The sequence below is a fragment of the Plectropomus leopardus genome, chromosome 11 (assembly GCF_026936395.1).
Source record: "Plectropomus leopardus strain MGB_pleo_1.0 chromosome 11, ASM2693639v1, whole genome shotgun sequence".
NCBI classification, from domain to species: Eukaryota; Metazoa; Chordata; class Actinopteri; order Perciformes; family Serranidae; genus Plectropomus; species Plectropomus leopardus.
In genome coordinates, this window is record NC_142186.1 from 27432992 (window position 1) to 27453379 (window position 20388).

Sequence of the window (20388 nt, forward strand, 5' to 3'; positions counted from 1 at the left end):
AAACTGATCAACACAGAGGTTGGATCATTTGCAAGACGTCTCTCAGGACAAGTTTCTGTCCCAGAGATGTTAGCGTTTCAAAATTCAGACATCCCAAGATAATGTCCCAGACCACAACCAGTCAATATGTATTAATTACTGGGTACAGGCCTTCGATGCAGGTCGATATGGTACGGCCATGTTGGGTAATTGTCTCCCAGATCTCATTAAAAGACGGAGTTGTGGAGCAAAGAAGATGCAGGAGAGAGGAAGAAAAAAACAGATGTGGGTACACAAAGTGAGTGTATACGAATCTTGCTCTGCTCGTGTGTAAAGTCATTATCTTTTCGACTCCCAGCTCCACGAACAAAACACAAAAAAAACCCTAACTTTGCATCAATAAATCAGTTTATTTAAAAGAATATGTTACAATTTATTACAGTAAGCGACGTAACCAAACACTCTGTCTTAAATTCTACATTTCAACATGTCAAAGAATCTGCAGGTTTTCAGTCTCCGTCCTCTTCTTCTTAACGTGACTCTTCAGAAAGCTAAACCATATCATGTGGAAAAACTAAACAACAGAGAAGCTGAATTTAACATAGTATCTTACTGAAATAAATAAGTGACACTTTATTCAGGATGAGAGCGAGAAAGAGAGAGCGAGAAAGAGAAAGAGAGAGAGAGTGAAGGGGGTGAGCGCACACTTGAAGGCGAGCAGATCAGAGACAATCGACCACCTCGGACACGGTCCAGTAAACAGATGAGAATCCTGGGACATGTGTTCAGCTTTTAGGATTGCACATTCAAGCTCTCAATTCAAGGCTCAACACATTCAATTAAACGTCCTTTAGATGCCCACGAGTGTCTGTTGGAGCTCATTAATCACCTGAAGCGGCTTTTGTGAACAGCACCATCATTATAACAAGCACTCTCAGCAGGAGCCACTGATGCCAGTCTACGACTCTTTACTTGCATGTTGAAAAATTATTGTTGATATTCTCATTACGAGCTAAATAGGAGTTAGGCCTGGGCGATAATGAACATTATGGTTTACTGGCATTCGCTAATTATAAACTAGGAAAATTAGGTTTTGTTCTGGACATATTAAAGGGATAGTTCAGTTTTTTCGGAGGGTTGTATGTCCATAGACAGCATATTACTGACAGTAGATGTCAGTTGGCACACCCTGTTTGGAGAAGCAGAATAGACAGTGAAGCTGAGCGATCTGCTGCTGTGGTGGGGTTAGAAACAAAATATATTATAAAAATATAAATAAATAAAATAAATAATATAAATATTTTAGCCACCTAAAAAAAAAAATCACTTTAAGTGTACACTATATTGAAAATATTTTCGCTGTTTTACCTTTATGTCAGACAGTACAGCTTTGCACAGCAAGTCCCTTTTTCCACCGAAATTATTGCAGGTCTAAAAATAAATATGACCTCACATGTCAATCATGTTTTCACCATAAACTGTATATAATGATGGACAACATGACAGTTGCCCAAAACATTTCAAACTCGATTGCTCCCTGGTGTCTGTCTGCGGTGTAGGTCATAAAGCCCGCCCCTCCGTGTTAGTGAATGGGACATAGGCCTAACTAAAAAGTACACACCAAAAACATTTTTCTCAAAGGTTGTTTCTGTTACTGAAGGTAGTTCTCATCAACCTGATGTTTGTTCAAGTGATCGTTTTTCTGATAAGTTTGGTTTTAATGTGTTATTCAATTCTACAAAAAGGGGATTTTCTGCCATGATTGACAGCCGTGTAAGCCAATTGGTGCACTCACATTCAATGGGGCTGCTCGCGATTGGTCGGGTGTTTTGACAGGAATTCACCCACCATGGATATTGCTACTGCGCAGACTCAGGCTCCGAATGACTTCACCAGCGCAAGACGGCAGGTGGATCGCACACAGACCCACTTCCCTATATTACATTCATGACAGAGACAGAGAGAGAGACAGAGACAGTGTGGAGACAGAGACGGAGTACGGCTCAGCCCCTTTAGGTAGCCGCGATGCCAAATGCAAGACACAGGCAAAGAGTTGAGACATCGACGGAGGTGACTTCAATGGAGAGAAACAAGGGAGGATCGTGTCTTTCAATTTTGTCTCATATTGCAGATTTTCGCAACAAATAGAGTAAAACACATCTGACCCAGAGTGCACAGTTTCTCTGAGTTCCATTTTTTTTTTTTTTAGATGACAGATTAAAAAAAATGCATCTGAAAAAAAAATGTACTCAGTGTGCAAAGGCCTTGACATCCAACAGGAAAATGATTGAACTTATTTTAGGTGGCGAAAATACATTTTGTTTGATGCTTAGCTTCTGTGTTGGACTCCAGCCTGCTTTCAAACTGTGGGTGTGCCAACTGACATGTATTACACACGGACTATGAATAAATACCCCATACAACCCCCAAAATCCAAACTATCCCTTTAAGTTTCATCTCATGTAATGCCTGAGAACGCAGGTCTTCACTTTTAGTAGTTTGATTTATCCTACACATGATTTTGCACAAATTACACATGTTACAATACAAAGTATATTTCTTTTGGAAAATATTCTCATTACCATCATAATAATCAACTGTAATCACCCAGCACTAATACGAGGGCTCATTGTGTAAACGCTAGAAGCAACCTTATAGTATCATGTCTTTCTGATAAAGTTTCAAAATGTCCTCCTTCATGAGCTGATAATGCAATAAAGGCAAGTTTGCTGAATAAGGTAGTAACATCACTATATTGCACTGAGCAATGATTAACATTTAATGTCAGCACATGATCATGTTTTAATGATGTAATATCCTGTAATTACATTAGTTTGTTATTTATTTATGTCAGCCTGAAGTCACAATTGCATCATCAGATAATCATGTTATACCTTATTATGTTATTATTATAACATTATTCTCGGGATGAGGACATTAACTGAGCTCATGAGGGACACTGAATTACACTGTTTCTTACATAACACTACAGTTCTGTGATCAGTTGCTACAAAGCCTTTAGTGAATTATTTTCATATCTATCATATTGATGAATGCAAGCTGCCCTTTTTTTTGCGCAAAGAATTCCTCTTCCCACTTAACCTGAATCTGGAGTGCATGAGTGGTTCAAAAGTACAGCGAAGTGCCAGCTACGGAGATAAATAGTGCTGCAAGTGGAAAGACCCTTTGAATTACATGGCTATTATAAATCCTGTGGGGAGCTTTCAGAAACAAAGTAATCAGGGCCTGCAAGAGAGCAGACAGGAGGAGAAGGACCCCTGCTGTCTCTTAGAGGTAATGCACACTAAACATACTGTTCTCCATTGACTGATCAGTGCTCCATTATGACCCTAAAACAATTGCATGGAGCGTTTACATAATACTATAAATACATAAAAGTTTAATGCATGGCTCTGCAGCCGTTTGATGATGCAGCACATAATCATACTGTCGTCAGTCAGTCAGAAATGAATGTAAACTAAGCACAGGCTAGTTCCAGTATTTTGCAGCTATCTGCTTCCCACATTTGGAGGATGTAAATACTGTTGGATAAAGTGCAACATTAGTCAGAAGTTTAACATTGTTCCTGCTCATCAAATCATTACAGCTGTCTCTCTGAATGAAAGAAAAAAAAAAGTCTACAAAATGTTTGCTTTCTCTCCCCTTTCTCTCACTTACCACATTACAATGTCAAAAGTTCTCTTCAATTAATGCAAAATGATCTGCAATGTGTGTATGCAATTCAGCTGTGACTTACATTCGGAGGGCCTCACTCTGGTGCCTTTTGACCCCCCCCGGCACACATATGCACAAACACATTTGCACACTAACAACTGGCCAAAAAAAAGATAAAGGGGGACACTGCTGCTATGATCCGTAAATGGAGAAACGACGTGTCTTCCTGCAGTCAATCCTCCAGTATCACTCATTAGTGTTGTCTGCGTTCCCCTTCGACAAGCACTATCAGCTTCCACTTGTTAGTCCAACAATGTTTCCTTCTGCACGTCAGCTCTCTCTTCCCGGTAGGATTACTTCTGAGGAGGCTAAACACCTCCTCATGTACAAGTCACATTCCACTTCAAGTCCCTGCCAGTAGGAAGAAGGCTTGCATGAATCCATGACTTTAAGGTCATAGAGGCCTCATTTCTTTTCAACAGAGCACTGCTCAATGCATGATTATGGTGCACTGGGTTCAAGAGTTCTGTTTCATGTGTCTGTAGCTTTTTATGGTTCCATGTATTTGATTTGTTCATTTGCAGGTGCTTGTCGGTTTGCATGTATCCGAGGGAGGGAGGGAGGGGTAGCTTCTCAGATTATAGCCGATGGAGTGTAAATGATAACCATGTAGTTAATAGCTGAGTGTTGCTGGGTCTGGGGATAGATGAGGGCCAAACTCAGCTGAGTTGGCGACGACGGTGTCTAATTAAGAGGTAACGATCTCCCTTCCTAGGTGCCTCCATCCCTTCTGTGCCTCAGCAGCTGGAAAATATTCTGAAACAGAAACAGCAATCAGGGGGAAGACACAAAAACTCAGAGGCAGGAAACAGAGAAATTCACCCTGGCTGCTGATTAATCATAGAGCGGACAGAGGCAGGCAAAGCCTTACCTTGCCACACATACCATCTTTACTGCAGTTCTTATTGTCCTTGTCTGTAGCCTCCTCTTCCACCTGAAGAAACGCACACACAGCTGGTCAGAGTGAAGATGACAGATAAAAAGCTTGTGATAGAGTAGGCTAGTTTATTCGTAGATGGTCCTTACCTCTTTTCTCCACTTCAGCTCACAGAAGACTCTCTCGAAGCACTCATGCATGTAGTTAAACTGAAAATCGGCCATGCACGGCGAACACAAAGAGAGAAACGTGGATTTAGATTTTAAAAGCAGATGAATGTTGATAGGTTAAAGCAATAGTTTGGTATGTTGGGAAATACGCTCGTAAACGTTCTGTTGGAGAGTTAGATGATGAGATAGATATCACCGTCATGTCTGTACTGTAAATAGATGGTTACATTCAGCAGCTTGTTAGCTTAGCACAAAGAAGGAAACAGCTAGCTTAGCTCTATCAAACTGTGAGAAATGACACCAGCACCTGTAAAGCTCACAGATTAACACGTTATTATATCTAAATCTGATGTCATGAGGCACAAATGATTCCAGCTGCCTCTCTCTCAGCTCTACTAAATCTGTGCTTTATGTATGTTTTGCAAGTCTTGGTGGTGCCTGGTTGGTGTTGGATGGTGGTAGTGTGTGACTGCAGGTCATCATCAGGATGACGAAATCAACTCACCAGGCAGTAAACGCTCCTCCTGCCCACTTTGAGGTTTTTAAATCAGTTAAGATCAAGGAAGATGGAGAAAATGGACTCCAGGTAAACTAACGTCCTGCTAGTCATTGTACAAAATAAACCGGACGACCTCCACGCTAAATTTGTTTCTATGTCGACCGACATTGTTATTTCAGGGCTGATACTATATTAGTAGTTAATGAGACCGATTACCAATATTTGGAACTGATATGCATTAACAATAACAATGAAAATATTTCTGTCAGTATTTAGAATTTGGGATATAACAAACTACAACACAAAACTTTGTTTAAATGCCTTTAGAAAATGTTCAATCAAAAGTGAGACTTTCACCATTATGTTCAGCAAGTTTCCAGCAACTCTTTTTCATAAAGTCAATTGAAAACTCAAATTAAAAAAAAGAATAAATTGAAATAGCTCCCTGAGGTTTTACAAAGTCAAAGTTCCTTCTTTGCACTTTTTGATTAATTGATTTCATCGGAAAATACATAATCAGCAAAATGCAAAATATCGGCCCTGATAATCAGCCAGTCCGATAACCTGTCGACCATCAGGATATCAGGAACTGTAAAATCCTTTGATTTACCAAAACTTGGCCTAATCCGCTTGATGACTTAACTTGGCTTAATGACAGCACCAGTCAACACGTTGACTTTCTGTATGCCGAACCTGTCGTGTTCCTGCTGCGGACTGCAGTGGGACACTGCTGTGTTTAGGAAGAGTGACTGTGCGGCTATCTTTTTGGGGTCGGGATGTGCGGGCAATTAAATCATTCCAAACAGAAACCATGTGTTTTACCTTGTCCGCGTGACAAATGAATTATTGCTTTACTGAATGATTGATTGTTTAGCTTTGCACAAAGACTGAAAACAGCAGGAAACAGCTGGCTTAGCTCCATCAAACTGTGCACCTACCCGCACCTGTGAAGCTCACTAATTAACATGTTATATCTACGTTTAATCCGTATAAAACCTGGAGTGTAAAAGGGAATTTGCAGATTTAGGGGGAGTTATGTGCCAGACTATTTCTTGGCTAGAAGCTTTAACTTCCTGGACTTTCTGCTGGTTGCTTGGCAACTGCTCACAGCCAGGAAACAGTGTAACCGGCCAACACTTCGGTTTTTGAATGGATTTAACAAACGAGAGGTGAGATGTGCAAGTGTTTTTCCTCCACTCTTTATGCTTGGCTAAGTTAGCTGGCTGCTTGCGGCAGCTTCATATTTACTTTACAGACACAAGAGAGGTATTGATCATCTCAAGTTAGAGGCCAAATACAGATATTTCCCAAAATGTCAAGTGACTCCTTTAAATTGGTGATTTAATTTTTATTTGACTTAGTTAAAGGTAAGCAACAGAAATTAAGATACTGTATATCTGGACACTTTTTTAAGGGTTCCTACAGTTGAAGACAAGTTAGATTTTAGACATTTTAATGCCACTTGAAATGAAATTTAAGAACAATTTTAAAATAACAAAAATTGAAGAAAAAATACATGAAATTACATTTATTAATTAGAGTTGAGGACAATTTTGTCAAAATATTAATTATAAGATAAAACATGTAGTTTTTGAATTTTCTTTTTTTTAAGTTAGATAATCTACTTCAAATGTTGAAAAAAATAACACCTTCAAGAGTGAAGCACATGGAAAACAATCAATATATTATCATAAAAGTATGCATTTGATTTACCTTGAAAAAAACTTTTGTCATTTGATCAGATGTTAAATGTATTTGAGTGTTGTTGGTTCCACTATCTGGATCAGCATGACGTTAATGCGAGAGGCATTCTGTATATTGTCTACAAAAATAGATCTTACTAATTATTTTGAGATTTTATAATGCAATGCAACATTTTTAGATAGATGAGTTCGATGCCTTTTGGGACTTAAAGGATCTGTGGGAACCCTTCTTTTTTTTTCTTAATTAAAAAGCTGTTGCAGGGGGAGTAAAAAACTAGTTATCTAAATCATTATTCCATAAAACTGAACAGATGATGAAGATTACCTAAATTAAAATGCCTTTCCTTTACATCATCATGTTTTTCTCATGAGATGTAGTTCCAAAATTCCGTAACTTTGTGTTTTTATGACTGTCAGAAAACTCTGGCACTATGGCATATGTGTAACAGTGTGCGTGTGAAACTCACATAGGGTGTAAATATCTTGACCCAGCGTGGTTTCTTCTCTCCTCGAGCATATTCAAAGCAGAAGGCCATGCCCTCTTCATCCGTGTCCCACCTCTGCATCTCTCCCCAGTCAAACGCAATCACCTGGTTCTGGAATGACATGATACTTTAAAACACTCACTCTGTACATACAAAATATGTTTACACACAAACACTAGCAACATTCGCCCTTGCCTCCAGTGTCCCTTCCTCGGTGCAGGCGTGCAGCTTGAAGTGGTGAATGCTGATGGCTGTGATGACGTGGCCTTTACGTCGGGAGTCGCAGGAACAGTGTGGGAATATGATCTCATTGTAGCCCTCGCAACCCCTCAGCAAGCTCAGATACTAAGAAAGAAAGAGGCAGAGGACACAGGACAGTGTTTTTGCTGTGTACATGGTTCGTACAGTCAGGGGCAGGTCAAATTCAAGGACTATCAAGGACTTTTTCAGACAGTCATTTTTTTTTATTTTAAAGGATTTAAGTGTTTTCTCCTTAACCAGGGGCAAATATGTTACCAAATCCTAAATTAATGTATTATTCATTAACTGGTTAAATAACTCAGACATTTGACTAGCAAAGGACAAAAGATCAGGAAAATACACGTAGCACGGGGAAGCAGATATCTTTAGTTAAAAGGTCATATTTTCAGCGTATTCCAGGACTTTTATTTGAGTGTCTGAAACTTCCCAGAGTTTAGATGAAGGATGCACCTTCTGAGGTTTAAAGGGGTCTAAGGTCACGTACACACAAATAAGCTTTCATTTTAAAAATGCATTTTGAGATGGAAACGATCTGGAAAGTGTTTTAGCACAGTTCCAGAAATAATCTCCATTCACACTGACATATCTGAAAACGCATATCAAATGTACACTGGGCATGTGCATGCTGACATTGTCTACGCTGCGGTTAGTTGCTTAAGCTATGAGAAGGCGAACATAAGAGTAGAGATTTCTTCGCTTGGATTGACCACCAGGAGGGACTGTTACTAAAAGTGAAACAGGCCACATTGCCTGAGTGAGCAGAGTTTGACGGGAAACTCTACAGACAGCGTCGTTGCTGTGGTGCTGCTGCAGAGCTGCCTGCTAGTGTAACAACTGTACTCCACTCATTTTAGAGCTATGCAAGTCACTGCATTGTCAACAACACAGTCCTGCAAATATTTCACAATAAAACGCCTTGTGTTGAAAAATAAAGGGATTCTCGCAACAGAAACACTGTCAGAGGGCTTTGATTTTGAAATGAAAAGGTTGATAAAACAGATATATTTGCATGTTTTCATGTCTCTGACAGATAAAGACATTGCAACTGCAGTGAAAGGAGATATAATGTCTGTTTGGTTATCAAAAATCATTTTTAGTCTATTCTTGATAAAAAGTGCAGGGAAAAATATGCCTGACTTTAATTCTGCAGTTGAGCTGTGCCTGAGCAGTGCTGCTCACCCAGGCAGTGTGAATGCTCAAACCTGCAGGAGTGGAGAGAAAAAAAAGCCCAGTGAAAGGAGCACTCAAATATAAAGAATAAAAATCACAAAAGCTTTGAAGATCTAGCTGTAGTGTTTCGGCTTGATAAGACATAGTGGGAACGTGAATGTGTCTGTTGTTTGAAAACTTTGGGGTTGTGTTCTGGACGGGCAGAGACACAATCTTTTCCAAACTAAAATGAGGTCTGCAGTATTTCAGAGGGTCTGTTTCAGGGGTTCCAAAATGCCAGCAGTGGAGATGCAATGCATGAACATATGAGAAGTTATGCATTTTAAAACAAGTGTAGTCTAGGCTTTGCAGTCACAAAGCAGAGTACAGTCAGACACTTTATTCTCTGCTGCCCAAATGATCTGAAAATAAGGTGCGAGTATTTACCTGCTGGGGCAGGTTTAATCTCCCTTAACACTAGGCAATCTATTTATGTTTCGAGACAGAAGAGAACTCGCTCGCTCTCGTTGTGCACATTTTCCTCTCCAGTCAAACCTACACTTTCACTGTTAGACAACCTCCACCCCCAGAGGACACTGCACCTTTTCCACTTTGTTATATCACACACTGAGAAGGGAGACAGGTGGGAGAGAGGGGATGACATGAGCCACACTGAACTATAATGAGTAACTATCTATCTCGGTCTGTGTGAGTAGAAGCAGTAACAGAGTAGCTGTGTCTTGTCTGTCCACGTGTGAGAGACTGACCATGGACATCTTCTTCTGCTCGGCCAGCTTCTGCAGCTGGTAGGACTTCTGCTCTGCTTTAATGAAACCTTTCTTCACGTCATCCACAGCCTGCGAAGACACGACCAAAAGAGGGACACTGTTAGAACAAAACCCACACAAAAAAACACTGATATACACACACCACAAAGAAAGACACACACCTGGTGAAAGAAATAGTTGACAGCCAGCTGGTTGTCATTGAGCAGAATTTCTTCTTCTGTGGTGAAGAGCCACTTGCGCAGGGTGAGACAGGTTCCTGGGATGGCTGAGGTATAATTTTGTACATACAATTTGTGGGGGAACTCGTTGGGGGCAAGTTTACGCACTGAAAAACAAAAAAGAGAGATAAAACAGGAGAGAGTGATGGCCCATTATTATGTGGCATGTGTATTGACATAATACCTGTTTTCTCCAAGTAAATATATCAAAAAGTTAATTTGCGAAAAAGTTATCCACTGTAGCTTTAAACATTAGTGTGAATCATGTTAGATACTAGATGCGTTGCTTAGTGCTCTCATCTTGATGGTATGCAGTGGAAAAAGAAAAGAAGGAAGCGGATACAGGCGCAGAGTGTGTGTCTAAAACGGATCAAAAAGCCATTTTGCCTCTTCTCCACACTCCACTTTACAGATGAGATGTTGCACATTCATGATGCCCAGAGGATTAGTCCTACTGACTATTGTCATCCCCCGATTTTTACTTTTGTGCCACCATGAAATTAGCCTTTTGTGTGTGTGTGTGTGTGTGTGTGTGTGTGATATAAAAGATATTGTATTAGCTTATACAGAACAGATAAATATAAGGAAACATAGCTTCAAGTTAACCTCAAATTAAAAGGTAACGAATGTGGAAAGGCTGGAGGAAGGGTGGCAATTAATCTCGTTTTTGTTCAAAGAAGAATTCTCTGCCTTTTCCACAGTTTGTAAATAAGAGAAACTTTGATGAGCATAACGAATTCAAATATTTCTGATAATCTAATCTGCATGTGATAAAAACATGACTTTCTGCACATGGCTGAAGGATAAAAAAATGCTTCACTCCTAATTCTCTTCTTTGGCTGAAAGGAACAATTCTGATCTTGTGATTTGTGCTTCATATATCTCTCTGTTTTTTTTTTTTTTACTGCTGCTGTTCTGCCGCTTCTGTCTTTGCAATAACAGAGACCACACAGGTTATGGGGAATGAATTCAGCCACTAAAGAGAACTACTTCTGATATAGATTCATTTAGTCGTTATTTAAAAAATCTGAAACACGCAAACCACACTAGCCTTGAGAGAGCGAACGTCACAGGTTGAAGTGACGTTCATGAAGATTCTTGCACAAAGGTATTTATCTTAGATTATTTTAAAAGGTATTTTGAAAGGATGGCTGTTGAAGACTCATAACACTCATTAGCTAATACCACTTACAACAAATGTAAAGTATTTTAAACATGGGAAACATTCTCGGCATAGACAAGGAGGATACACACAAACTCAAAACCCTTAATTACAAGCTCTTACTAACCAAAGGTGTGGTTGATGACCTCAAACAGAGCAAAGTAGCTCGCTGTTACGCTGTCCATCCCTAGTTTCATAACAACAGCCTGAAAGAGAGAGAGACAGAAAAAAGGAGAAAAGAATGTAAAACATTTGAGAGATGACAGTCAAAAGTCGTGGTTGTAATGGTTAACATTTACTCAGGCCTGTGTGTGTTTACCTGGTAAACCTGGTCTGTAGTTGAGTTTTTGCGAACTCTGACGGTGAGTGTGGTTTTGTCTGGCATGGCTATTCTCAACTCCACATCTGACACGCCGTTATAGTTCTAGGTCATGAGAAAGAGGGAAAAATTGCAATGTGAGTCACAGGCAAGAGACACAAAAAAGGACCAACATTAAGGTTTTTCTTTTCTTTTTTTTTTTTACCTCATCTGATTCAGACAGGAATTCCTGCATGATGTCACTTTCTCCAATTACCCGTACAGAGCACACTGCAGATTTAAGACAAGATACATAGATGATTTTGTGTGAAATAACAGTGGTTATTAAATGAAGTGGACAATATTATTTTTTTTACCATATTAATATGGCAGAATGGCAGAATAAATACTTTATTCTGACTTTCTAATTTTTACAGAAACTCTACATCTCCTTCTCTGTCCCTGACCTTTCTCCAGGTATTCTTCCAGGCCTCTGCGTCGTGCGTCTAGCTGCTGCTCCGACAGGGAAAAAGGCCATTTCCCTGGCAGCTTTGGGAACGTAAAGTTAGCAAACTCCCTCTTCAGGTTTTGGTGTAGGATCACAAATTCACGGTAACGCTTGGAGCACAGCTGCCTGCCTGCCATGTACACATTATAAACCTGGAGAAGAGAGAGAGTGCAAAGGAAGCAAATGATGCAAATGAATGGCACAACGCAATGACAGGGAATTCAAGACCGATCCTCCCATATGAGCCTATATATATATACATATATATATATATACATATATATATATATATATATATATATATATATATATATAAAACCATCTACTCATGCTTCCAAATTCAACCTCCTCCTTTAAATGAGCTGTTTATGTATTCATCCACAAGTGCACCCACCACAAACTTTTCCTGATTGAGCTCAGTGTGTTTGTAGCTGGGCACAGAGATGGGGACGGCCTGCTTGTCGGAGTAGTCGTAGCAGGACTGGGCTGAAACGTCATCTCCGGGATCCAAGCAGTCGGCCTCCTGGGGTGGGACGGACAGCACGGCCAGGACCAGCTCCCTCTCTCCAGCCCGGATCAGGTCCACCACCTGCTTGTGGGTCGCTCCCTCTACATTCACCCCATTACTGTTTAAAACATGAAGGATGAGATTAGATGAGATTAATTTTGGTTTATGCACAAAAATACCAACAGATCATTGGTATTGACAGATATAGGCTTTAAAAGAAAAATTTACAAAAATTGACAAAGTGGACATGTACAAAACATCAACCCTATGCTTAAGTATTTTTCTTTTTTTTGCACAATGTATGAACATTACATACACTGAAAAGAATTGTATTTCATGTCTCCATCTGCTGGTGGGCCATCACAATAAGAGTATGCATAATTTGATCTTAATTCCACAACAGGAGAGACCTGATGGTCACTTAAATCAGGTGTGGAAAAAAATCAAATATTGTGCATCCCTAATTACAATAAATACATTGTTGCTTATAAAAATCATTTTTTAAATAAGAGTATTACTTACATGGTAATAATCTATGGCACATTCTGATGCTGAGTTTTAACTGGGCCAATATATGGATTGATTTTATATTCTCAGGAGAAAAAAAATACAACATAGGGGCTCAAAATACCTCTTAGGCACGGTAATGTATGCAAAATTTGAGCTGTGTACATAATTTGTGTGAGGGTGCACAAGTGGGTCTATCAACTTTCACACACTGACTGTTAAACGCAATTGAAGCATCAAAGTGTCAAGTAATGTGTGTCAAATAAATGTTAAATAATATTGTTACACATTGAAAATGTCCTCGTTTTTAGAGTTCATTAATTTAAAAAAAATGTTTTCTTTGCTCAAATTTTCAATTCAGTCCTGTTCCGTATGACCTTGACTGTGACCATGGATTAAATTGTAAAGCTATTTTAATGGTCAGGCTTTGATAAAAATCAATGGGAAATTCAACTAAATTGAAAATATAACATTCACAATTTCCTCATATTTGAAACAAACCCTTCGTAGATTAGCTGACTATTAATAGCCAAACTGAATTGAAAAGTTGTCAGTCCAGCTGTGCTCACAAAGAAGGACAAACACACCAAATGTTGCATTAAAAAAAAGTGCAAGAAAAAAAAACGGAGTGTGTAATTTTAAAAGTTACATGAACCAGTGAATGTAAGTATTGAAGGCCCCAAATATCACAAAAAAACAAAATCAAATATAATACTAAAAGTGACAGCTCCAAAAATAGCCAGACTTGAATCATCAGGTTTCTGACACACCAAAACCAACAATGCTAAACTGGCTAGTTTTGCAAAGGGAGCATTTACAGAGGACTGTTGTGTTTAGACAATTAAAATCCATCAGTTTGCCATGCAGGTGAATCTTATGGGGAAAAAGTGAATCATTAAATAATGAAAACAGAACGTAATTCTGAATGACATGGCAGAAAGTGAATTGTTATGAAGTAAATCAAGTGTAACAGCTTTTTTTAAACGCGTGGGTGACAGAGTGACGGAGGATTTGTCCTCAAAATCGCTCACTCTGGGCTCTCGTCTTCCCCCTCAGGAATAAGACCTTTGGTTTATGTCATTAGCACAGCTGAGCATGAGCAACACTGGGTGTGTGCCCTCTGGCAGGCATGTGTCAGAGGCATGACAGTGCTGATGACAGTGCTGTAGCAACCTGACCTATAGTTTACTTTACTCAAAACAGCCACAGCATCTCTTCTAAAAGCTCTCAGCATCACTTCTAGCAGTTTGTTTTGGACACTATTTAAAACAAATTCCAAAGTTATGGGAAGGTTGGCAAAGTAAGCCAGTATATGTGCCAGAATGAGATTCAGCAAATTGCATTATTCTGCGCTTCACGTTTTATGCTTATGTAACAGATTTCCACAATTTCAACAATAGCTTTCAAATATTAGCATAAATGTGGCAAATGTTCAAGTTGGCACTTGAAGATTTTCCAAAGACAGAGGCCAGAACTGCTTCAAATATTATTTGTTATTCATTTGCATAACTTCAATGCAAACCAGTCAATACCTTGGGGAGAGTCTTACAATATGTTTGGCATAAATTGGTTGGTAAAAGCTGGCTCTGATCTTCTAATAGAATGTTTTTGGGGTTTTTTTTGGAACATCTAAGACTGATAAAACACAATTCTCAAGTCCCTGTTCTTCATTTACTCTCAGGCTGCAACTTACAATTATTTTCTTTAATGAATAATGTGAAGCAATTATTTTCCCAATTAATCCTTTGCTTCATAAAATGTCTAAAAATTGCTTGAAAAATTCTCATCACAATTTTCCAGACCCCAAAGCGACATCTTCAAATTGTTTCTTTTGTCCAACCAATGGCTCAAACTCCAAATTTTCATCTTTAACAATGATAAATGACAAAGAACAGCAGCAAATTATCCAATTTAAATGTACAGTGTGTAGATTTGCAGTGTATGCTATGCCACACCTGTAAGAGGGATGGATTATCTTGGTGAAGGGCTCATTAATATGGACTTTAATCATAACTGCAACTAAGATTTTAGAGAAATATATCTAATGAGTGCATAAAAAATATATCTTCAACTTAACCTTAGCTTTTAGCTTTAAAAAAATAATCAAAAAAATCATAAATGTCCAGAAAACTATATTTTATACATATTTACAAATACACCTCTGCACCTTTTCTACATTATGTTCTTGTTTGTTTCTGTTTTTTTGCTTGTTTTTTTTGTTTGTTTTTGTTCATTTTTAAGTAATTTTCCTCTCATTTTTTTTTTTACTACTTTTCTGCTAATTTTGGGCAATGTCTTGATACGTTTCTTATTGCCTTCCCCCTTTGTTTTTTTCAAAAAAAAAAATCAATTTGCTCATGTTTCAAAGGGTTAAACCTGTGTAACTGGGAGTAAAACAACATATTTTTCTTCAGTGTAGGTAGAACTTGTGACTGACAGCTGATCTGTTATGTCAGCCATTATGTCATGGCATGGCTTACGCTAACAGGGCGACATGTGTCTAAAGCTCTCTGATACTAATAACTCAATGGCAATAGATAACAAATGAGCATGTAAGCAAGCCAAGGGAGGCCCCCTGAGTTGGGGTCCACATACTAAGCTGACAGATGAATATAAAAATATTTACAAAGAGCGATACAGGAGACACAGTTCAAACTATCTTGCAGGTGCAGTAGAAGAAAGAACAGATGTCTCCTACATCACAAAATACAGACTAAGCATTTTGGCAGCTCTTTTATTCTAGCAGCTTTATGACTACATAATAAGCACCTGATGTAGTGGCCTTTGCACTTGCACCATCAGCACATTGAGTGTCATAAGTAGTTTTTAAGAGACATCTACCTGTGTCACATATTCAGTTCTTCTGTCTTTATTATTAGGTAAAAGTTAAGTTGTTTATTTTGCTGCTGAAAACACTGCACAGTTTTAACATTATACATAGCCTGCCTTTATTATCACACAGGCAGCTGAAAAACAAAAGCAAGGCAGATTACTCTGCTCCAAAGCAGGAGTTGTTTGCAAATGTGCAAAGAAGTATTGATTGCATAGATAATAGCTGAGGCTCTACACCACTGCAGCTTGTGTGCAGGCACTCCACTGTCTGCATACTTAGTTACTGTGTACATTGACAGGAAACGGTCCATGCACCATGGGCAGATCTTCAGCTATATGTGTTAACTATTTGGGTCTGTCTTATCTACTGCATGAGAGACACAGGAGATGAGACAGTCCCAAATGAGGCTGGTAGAGCATTATTAGTTGAAGCCTATAATGAGGCAATATAAATTAGTGCAAAGGCAAGGCATGAATAAAAACCTCCCAATGAAGACACAAGGGATGTACCGATCAGATCGGAAAGATCGTTATCAGGCCCAATCAATGTTTTTTAAACTGACTGGGATCGGTTATTTTGAGCATGTGCCTTGCCTGGTCCTTTGTTTACATCCGCCGTCACACAGGTGTCATAAACGAAAAGTATAGGATTTTATTTTGATGCGGCAGAAACTGATATTTTCCATGTTCAACTTACATTGCTACACTACTTTAAGTATAAGTGAAATTTATGTTTATTTTTAGTTAGTAGCTACAAAACTAATTTGAAATGAAAATGTGATTATATTACTCATTTATAGTGCTCTGTACTTTTATCACAATGACACATAAAGTGGATTTGAGAGAAAATTTTTAAGACCAATTTTAGTTTGTTTAATTTGTTATTTTATTGAAGAAATAAATGCTGCACTACATGGAGATGTGATATTAAAAAAAATTAACTTTGTTATTGTGTAAACAATTTAAAAACCCTGAGAACTGTTTGGATGTAAACATTTTTCTCATATTGCATTGCAGAGCTATTAAACTATCAAGCATATACACTGGATTGATTTTAATAACTTATCCAGGTAAATAAAAGTATTGGATCAGGACTCAATATTAAACGACTTGAACTGGGATCAGGGTAAAAAAACTGACGGGGACATCCTTAGACAAAACTGACAAAAAATTATACAGGGTCAAAATAAAAGGACAAGCACGTTGTCCTTTGTATACAATATACAACAAAACCCACACATACATCCAAATGCTTGCATACCAGTGTGCAACAATAATGGGGTCAACAAACTGCCAGGTTACTGCAGGCCATCCATTAACAAAGCAGTGTGCAAAAGCCAGCCAATGAGATACTGAACTTTAGAGAGCGAAGCCAATCAGAATTGAACTGAATGCATCCCTCCCTTTCTGCATCACCTTATTCCACACAAACAGACACACTGAAGCACCAGTGCTGATGCTGAGCTGTGCTGCGTGTTCCTCTCCATAGCAACAGAGCCTAACATCAGCAAGCAATCTCCATGCATACTAACGTGCCAGTGAGGATGGCCACCTCTATCCTGAATGCAGCACAATCATCAGTGACAGTAACAACGCATCCGTGTGTGGTTAACTGACCAAATCCAGTGATGCTGATGATAATGATTCGCCTTGTTTCAACCTTCATGATTAACCCCTTGAAACTTTTATGCCAGTTGTCTTTCACAAGCTATTTTGAAACCTGAGCGAACTGGCTTGATTTCTTTCAAAAACATGGGCAATAAAGGCAATGACTAACTGGGCAAGAGATGGCACATAAATTGCAAGAAATTAGGAAAAAGTGACAAAAAATGTTTTAAGAAAGAGGGGAGGGGAGAATTGTCCAAAAAGTACGGAAAAATTACCGAAAAATACAGTTAAAACAATTTCATATTTACAATTATGTTACAAACACACACACACACACACACACACATATATATATAGAATCTTAAATATTTTTATCAGCACTTTTTACGCTTCTTGTTTTTTATAATATATTTTCTGGTGATTTTCTCGTTAACTAATCTTTTTTGCTATTTTTCTGACCATGTCCTGTGATGTTGCTCATTGCCCTCTCCCCATGTTCTTGAAAGAAATCAAATCAATTTGCCAGGTTTTATCAACGTTAGCAAAGCACGCTATACTAGATGAAGCGTGCCATGCAGAAATATTGCATATTGCATCTGATTGCATAGATATTAATGTGTACAAGGGGTGACTTGAGAATATTTGGCATGCTGTGGATTAGTGGGTCCCAGTGTGACGGGAATTGCTAATGATTCCTGGATCTGCTCTCCCTGACACACACAAACACTCCTTTCATTGGGATGAACGGCTATTCTGCCCTGCAAGACCAGTATGATAGTGCACGCTCACACAGGCTTTTTGGTGGTCGTCACTGGTCCCAGTTAAAGGTGATTGATGCTCTCAGGTCCTGCTAGCCTCGATTTTCATTCATAATAAATCTTGCATGAAAGACTCATTTGTAACTCTTGATATGCTTTGGGTTAAGCTAAGACAGTAGCCACTTACACCTCAAGGATCCGGTCCCCCTTCGAAATACCGGCTCTGTCGGCGGCACCTCCCGGTAGCACAGCACTGACATGCTGCAGTGGAGCGTACAGTTCCCCGTTAATGCTCCGTAGTTGCCCGCCTTCACTAACTTGTCCCCGAACATTGAACCCATAGCCCGAGTCAGACTTTACTATCCGGACTAGCCGTGGGCCTGAAGTAACGGTGGTGGCCGTCTGGCAGCTGCCGCCGGTGCCCGGTGTAACGTTACCGCTACCGGAGCCGTTCCGAGAGGAAGGGTGAGGCAACGGAGGGACCGACGAACAAATTCCTTGTCCCTCGACGTCCGCCATTTTTCTACACTATTTCTATCATCCACCCCAATTCGGCTCACGGTTAATATCCTACAAACATTAGCTCGTTGTAGCAGGCTAATAAGCTCTGCTAGCTAACTTGACCGAGATCACCGGAAAAAGCCGACCGCGTCCGATGATTCGCGAGACCGCCCCAGGATGCGTTCCATGTGGGTCACTTCAGACTCCTTAGCAGGGGTGAATGAAGTGGGGTGAGGTCAGGTAAATTTGAGACACTTTTGTTAGTTTATAAAGAAAACTACCTTAAGAGTTACTTTCACACCGTGTTATTGTTTTCTGCTATATTTCTATAAAGGAAAATATGATAAGTAAAATATTTTAGAGATTGTGGACCTTCAAGCATAGAGAACCCTAACCTCACTCTGACAGCGTATTTAGGTAAAATCGGACATCTGGAAAAGTTAAATTGGACTGTCATGTTTGCTTTTTTTTTAACCCTTTGAAACCAGAGCAAATTGGTTTGATTTATTTCAAAAACAAAGGGAAACAGCAGCTTAACAAGACATGGTCCAAAAATGAGAAAGAAATTAGTATAAAAAAAAAAAGTTGAAAAAAAAAAAAATAAGAAACAAACAAATGCATGCAAAAAACAAACAAACAAGAAAACGACCTAAAAACTGCTTTAATCACATACACACACAACCTTCCTCAAACTTCAAAACTTCTGGGATAATCAGGAGGCATCTTTTTTTAAAATACTTTATACATGAATTGTGCGGTTAAAAAGTCCACCAAATCTCAAATTGCATGTGAGTTTATAATTTGTTGTTTCTTGACAATCAGCTTTATTTATGATCTTATAGCTCTTCTAAAGCAGAAAAAATGATTTGTAAAGATTGTTTTAAATGTATTTCCCCTACCTGCATGCAGTAGGCAATGTATGGTATTATTTTTAAAAAAAAAAAAATATATATATAATGAATTTAGATTGAGGATGTCGTTTTTTGAAATTTTGCTTTTTTTTTTTTTTTTGTACTTGACATGATTTATGTGATATACAACATAATTTACAACTCACAAAAATATGTTTTGAAATGTTTAAGACCTTTTTTTTCAACACGACCTATCATAATTTATAGTGGAGTGTTGATTTTACATCTCCAAATATTATGAATTTGGTTTTATTCAAATTCAGTTACAGCTTATTAATATCAAACTGAAACTTAAAGTTTTTTTTTATTCTGTCTCCACGTTTTCCAGAAGCTTCCCAAAATCTAACTGGAACTAAATACATTTGTATTGTACAATATAAATTAGTAAGTCCTCCTGCTGTAGGAATATTTGGAAAATACTGTTCACCCCTTATTTTTAGTAGGCTGATTGATTTCAGACATGACATGGATGCCTCACAGCAAACACAAGGGGGCGGCATTGGAAAAGCTGCTTAAAGCATCTGTGGTTGAACTGAAAAACAAGTAAACAGAACAATTACTGGGATGTTTACAACATGCATAAAGATTACTGCAAGATATCGTCTCACTTTTATGGAGATGGAATGAGCTGCTTTTTAAGGTTTGGAGATAACTTTAAACATAAAAGTAACTAGTTTTCAACACACTGCCTCTTAAGGACCACATGCAGATATAAAGTTGTGACTTAAAACGGTCCCCATCAGTGTTATTTCCAACTCCATATGCATTACACCAAAACAATTACATAAGAGTAAACATTTAATGGGTACAAGTCTTCGAATTAGGACCTAGGAGACATTTTAGTTTGAAAATGTGATAAAAAGACAGCCAAATTTTTTAATGAACATTTTAAAGGCATTATTCTGCCTGGCAAATGTGGAGTAACATTGTT

The 20388-nt window shown here is 38.6% G+C and overlaps 1 protein-coding gene across 2 annotated transcripts; it reads right to left on the minus strand.

Annotated features, from left to right (window-relative positions):
- Positions 1–369: 369 nt before the first annotated feature.
- Positions 370–18698, minus strand: snx27b (sorting nexin 27b). Of its 2 annotated transcripts, none has more exons than XM_042490764.2 (13): positions 18233–18698; positions 12227–12458; positions 11792–11984; positions 11551–11615; positions 11346–11450; positions 11154–11232; positions 9808–9971; positions 9626–9715; positions 7644–7793; positions 7431–7559; positions 4741–4800; positions 4600–4648; positions 370–4470 (listed from the first exon to the last, which is right to left on the minus strand). In XM_042490764.2, exons 1-13 carry the CDS (start codon positions 18562–18564, stop codon positions 4403–4405), a joined length of 1716 nt encoding a protein of 571 aa, XP_042346698.1. In that variant the 5' UTR covers positions 18565–18698; the 3' UTR covers positions 370–4402. The 2 variants fall into 2 exon arrangements, with proteins under 2 accessions (XP_042346698.1, XP_042346699.1); XM_042490765.2 differs by having other exon boundaries at positions 4586–4648.
- Between the last annotated feature and the right edge of the window lie 1690 nt (positions 18699–20388).

What these genes read in the sequence shown, in the direction of transcription:
- snx27b (XM_042490764.2), bottom strand. Translation starts at nt 18,564, where the DNA reads ATGGCGGACGTCGAGGGACAAGGAATTTGTTCGTCGGTCCCTCCGTTG. An exon ending in TCAATCAGGAAAAGTTTGTG is followed by an intron (nt 11,985 to 12,226) that starts GTGGGTGCACTT and finishes TCTCTTCTCCAG; the next exon opens with GTTTATAATGTGTACATGGC. An exon ending in CTACAGACCAGGTTTACCAG is followed by an intron (nt 11,233 to 11,345) that starts GTAAACACACAC and finishes TCTCTCTTTCAG; the next exon opens with GCTGTTGTTATGAAACTAGG.